Source organism: Poecilia formosa, unplaced genomic scaffold (genome assembly GCF_000485575.1).
Source record: "Poecilia formosa unplaced genomic scaffold, Poecilia_formosa-5.1.2 Scaffold718, whole genome shotgun sequence".
Lineage (NCBI taxonomy): Eukaryota > Metazoa > Chordata > Actinopteri > Cyprinodontiformes > Poeciliidae > Poecilia > Poecilia formosa.
The window spans coordinates 18,226-23,028 of NW_006800657.1; the positions used below are offsets into that span (position 1 = coordinate 18,226).

At 49.7% G+C, this 4,803-nt stretch overlaps 1 protein-coding gene across 1 annotated transcript in view; it reads right to left on the bottom strand.

Annotated features, from left to right (window-relative positions):
* The window catches only part of LOC103131100 (PEX5-related protein-like), a 15,038-nt gene that overhangs the window by 5,773 nt on the left and 4,462 nt on the right, over nt 1-4,803 (bottom strand). The window contains exons 2-6 of the mRNA XM_007542670.2: nt 3,038-3,134; nt 2,680-2,889; nt 2,187-2,301; nt 968-1,040; nt 546-644 (exon numbers count right to left, since the gene is read on the bottom strand). Of these exons, the coding sequence (XP_007542732.1) occupies nt 546-644; nt 968-1,040; nt 2,187-2,301; nt 2,680-2,889; nt 3,038-3,134 (594 nt within the window). The remainder of the gene's footprint in view (nt 1-545; nt 645-967; nt 1,041-2,186; nt 2,302-2,679; nt 2,890-3,037; nt 3,135-4,803) is intronic.

Sequence of the window (4,803 nt, forward strand, 5' to 3'; positions counted from 1 at the left end):
GATGACTAGCTAATGTTAGCTAAAAGATGACTAGCTAATATCAATACAGAACCTTAAGCTTGCTAACAAGTAGCCTGCAGGCTACTGGTGTTGTTTATGTTCAGCTACGATTCATTTTGTCCCCCAAAAAGTTGGTTCCCCCCCTGTAGGTCTGGAGCCGGGCTGAGTAGAACAGGGAGTCTCTGAGAATCCACCACCCCTTCGCTCACACATATCGTTCAACCAGACAGAAATAGTTTGGAAACCACTGGATTAGGTCATCAAATCACTACGTTGCCTGTAGGGATTTTTAATGTCCAGCAGGTGTCAGTATTCAGTAACACAGTATCGACACAGTATCAGTACAGTTTTGCTATGGGTCGAAACGCTTCATGACGCCTCAAATACCCATCACTAGCGATTACCAACAGGTTCTGGTTCTGATCTGAGCTCAACTGTCCATCTGCTGACAGGAAGTTGCTGGAGGGACACTTTCTGTCACGGGTAAGGGACGGACGGGTGGTTCGGGGACAGACGGGTCGGCTGACACAGCAGGTGAGTCTTACCTCGACAGCCGCCTTTGCACGGACAAACTCATCCTCCAGGGACTCGTTCCTGGCCAACAGAGAGCGAGTCCGTCTGCGGAGTCTGGACACGCTGCTGTCCTGCAGAGATGGAGACAGAAGTCGTCCAGCAGCGGTCCAGTCAAAGTAAACAGAAGCCAGTTTTATCCCTCGCTCCCTGAACTACACACAATCTGCTGGTCTCAGGTCTCTGAGGAGAATAGCAGGGACACCCACCGGGTTACCATGGGAAAAGGACGTCCCTTCAGCCTAGTGATGGGGTGATGTCACTGGATGGATGCTGAACAGACTGATGGTTGGATAATGACATCCAACCACGGAACCCACAACTGCTCACCTGGTACCAAGATAGAATCCGGTACCGAGTCAGGCCCGGTTCCTCAGCAGAATCTAGTGGCACTGACCTGGTTCAGAGATATGAAGTCCAGATCGTCCAAGCTGCTCTTCATCAGAGGATCTCTCCTAAACTCTGCAGACCTGGAGACAAACAGACAACCTTCAATAAACCTTCAATTCACCAGGTGAGTGTTTAAAATCAAATTCTTATTTTTAACACATGGCTGGAGGAAAGAACAAAGGAAGATCAAGCAAAACATTTACATCATGTTAGCTTAGGCAACACAATGTTTATATCATGCTAGCATTAGCGACACAGAAAGTTTACGTCATGTTAGCTTTAGCAACACAACGTTTATGTCATGTTAGCATCAGCAACACAAAGTTTACGTCATGTTAGCATTAGCGAAACAGAAAGTTTATGTCATGTTAGCATTAGCGAAACAAAGTTTACGTCATGTTAGCATTAGCAACACAACGTTTATGTCATGTTAGCATTAGCGACACAGACAGTTTACGTCATGTTAGCATTAGCGACACAGAAAGTTTATGTCATGTTAGCTTTAGCAACACNGTCATGTTAGCATTAGCGACACAGAAAGTTTATGTCATGTTAGCTTTAGCAACACGATGTTTATATCATGTTAGCATTAGCAACACAAGGTTTATATCATGTTAGCATTAGTGACACAGAACGTTTATGTCATGTTAGCTTTAGCAACACATCATTTATATCATGTTAGCTTTAGCGACAACGTTTATATCATGTTAGCATTAGCGACACAGAACGTTTATATCATGTTAACATTAGTGACATAAAGTTTACCGTCATGTTACCATTAGCAACACAAAAAACCTTTTCCATCATGTTAGGGTTAGGGTTAACCCTAATGCCGTGTTGCATTAGCAACACTGTTGATGCTAGAAAACATCAGAAACACAAAGGAACAGCATGGAGCTGACAGCAAGCATGTCAGCTGAAATTACTCTGACGGCTTCTTCTCTGGAACCACTTTGCAGGTCCATTGATGAAAAGCTGCTGTGTTGGTGCTCTCCATAGTTACTGACCCCCACAGGCTGCTGCAGGAACTACAGGTCAGCTCTGCTGCCCCTACAGGCTGCTGCTGGAATTAACCAGCGTTCTGTAAATAAATCTGAGGATAATCAGCAGAGCGGAAGATCTGAGTCTGAGCTGCAAGAGAACCGGGTCGAACCAGAACCCAGAGAAGAACCAGATGGAACGGTCTGCTGCCGCTTCATGGGTCTGGCTTGAGGCGTGTCGGTTACCATAGCAACTCGCTGGAGGAGTGGTGGGAGGTGCATCTGGCCTGGCAGCGTCTGCGCCGTCCCCCGTCCTCCAGGTCCATCTCGTCCCACTTGTCCAGAGGAGAGGACAGGCTGACTGGGAAGACAAGCAGAGAGAGCAGATCCTGACCTCTGACCTCAGCGTGATCCGTGAGCTAAAACAGGAAGTTCTCATTAAAGTAAAAGCTCAGATTAAGGTGTCGTCATGACGACTGGCTGACTTCAAAGCTTTTAACTAAATGAAGCAGCTGAGCCTCAGGATGAACTAGAACCTCCAGCTGAGTCCGGCCGGGTCCGGTTCCAGAACCAGACCTCTGACATTTTAATGACTCCAGAACCTCCATGATGTTCTCTGCAGAATCAACGAGGTCCATCCGAACCAGAACTCCTGGGTTCTGATGGACCTCAGAGGGAACCCGTCTGCTCCTGGCAGCTGAACCATAACTGATTTGGACCCGGTACCGGCCCGTCTTACCCGAGTCCAGAGACGTCCTGTTGGGGGTTCCGGGCCCGGCAGGCCGGTGCTCCAGCTGGACCGGGACCAGCTCTGTCTCCTCGGTTCTGGTTCTGGTTTTGTGCCGGGGGCTCCTGGACCCGGCTGGCCTCACTGGACTCTTGGTGACCCGGTGGTGCCGGGTCTCTGCTGGGTCGCTCAGGTCCACCAGGTCCAGAGTCGTGGACAGTACTGCAGCAAGACAGACAGGGCATCGGGTCAGAACTGGGTCAGAATAGAACCAGGTCAGAGCTGCTCTGGTCCAGTTCAGGGAAACATGATCCGGCCTGACCTGCAGCAGGTCAGAGGTCATTAGCAAAGCGGTTCCTGCTGAGTGTACCTGCGGGGTTGGAGGTCGGGGGTCGTCCAGAGGCGGCCTCGCTGCGGCTCTCTGCCAGGAAGTCATCGATGGAAGGGCTCAGCAGGGGGCGGCTCTCCTGCAACAGGCAAACAGACGGCTCCGTCAGCCAATCAGAGCGCTCAGCTCCACCTCTGACCTTCAGAGCATCTCCAGGACTCACTGCAGCCTGAATCTGATTTGACTAGACACAGGCCTCCTGAATCCATGTGACCCGAGTCTGAGCCACCAGGTGGCGCTTGTTGCCAAGGCGACCCGAGTCTGAGCCACCAGGTGGCNGACCCGAGTCTGAGCCACCAGGTGGCGCTTGTTGCCAAGGCGACCCGAGTCTGAGCCACCAGGTGGCACTCTGACCCTCGGTAAACTCCATGTTTACGCCTACTGAGCATGCTCAGTAGGCGACGTCACGGCACCCTCTGCAGCGCAGCAGGGACAGCAGATCACAACCATTATTAAAAAAAAAAGAAAGAAATCAGAACTGAGCATTAAGGCCTGCAGGAGAACGCAGCCTTGGTCCTGGTTCTGGTTCGGGTTCTGGTCAGACCGGACTTTAACAGGAAGTCATGACATCATCCTTCAGCTGATAAAAGTATTTGGGAATGACAGAAGGAAGCCTTCATCAATAAGGGTTAGAGGAAGAGGAGGAGGAAGAGCTTCTCAGACAGAGCAGCTGATGAAGAGGAGCAGCTAGAACTCTGCAAAGTGATGAAGAGTGTTTAATGTTTCCTCACTCTTGTGTTTCAGGGTCAGCTGGCCGCCTGTGAAGTCGGTGTGTGTGTGTGTGTGTGTGTGTGTGTGTGTGTGTATCTGCTGCGGCAGCATATTAACTTTAGGTCCTCTGGGGATCAGATGCTCCTCTGTCGTTTCAGACCCGGTTCTGCTGATCAGACCTCCGACTCCCTCTGGTTCTGGACTCAGGCCCGGGATTGAGACTTCTGATCATCTGGATCCATTGATCGGTTATGGATACGATGAGCTGATCAGCAGAACTGATCGGTTCTTCAGGTTCTGTTGCAGATTCTCTGTTTGGTGAAGGAATGTTTGTTCAGCAGAACGCCCGTTTATTTTTAGACCAACACACACACACACACACACACCTACACACACACACACACACACACACACACATTGCCCCGGTCACCCTGACTGTAACTACAGGAGCCTGCAGAGGACACACCATCTGCTGCAGAGGAACCAGAGTCTCAGGGTTCCTCCTTCTGCTGCAAGGTCAGAGGTCATCACATCCACCTCACTCAGGAGGTCAGAGGTCGTCATTAAAACCTACAGGAAGCTGGGGTCAGGAACATCACCTTTAGCTCCACCCACATTCAGTGGAAGGACAGTCAGCATCACTCTTCATGTCAGGCTGCAGACTACTGCCCTGAGTTCTGACTGACAGGCTCAACTTTCTGATGTCCAGGTTCAGTCACACCTGATCATGATCCAGATCTATGGTGGAATTTTCCTGCCATAATTCCAGAGCACACATTTTCATTTTGAAAGAAGGACTTCATATCTTTCTTCTCAAAACTTGTAACGCTTTTACTCAAAACTTCTCCTCGCGCTCACACTTAGTCTCTGCTCAGACTCTCTGCTCGCTTACGAAACATGGAACTGCCTTTTGGCACAGTCGCCTGGCAACCTCTCAGCCAATAAAATGAAAGACATAAATAAGTGATCAGTTCTTCACTGTTATGGTCTGTAAGATATTTATTCTCAGTATTAGATGTGGTCTCAACAAACCCATG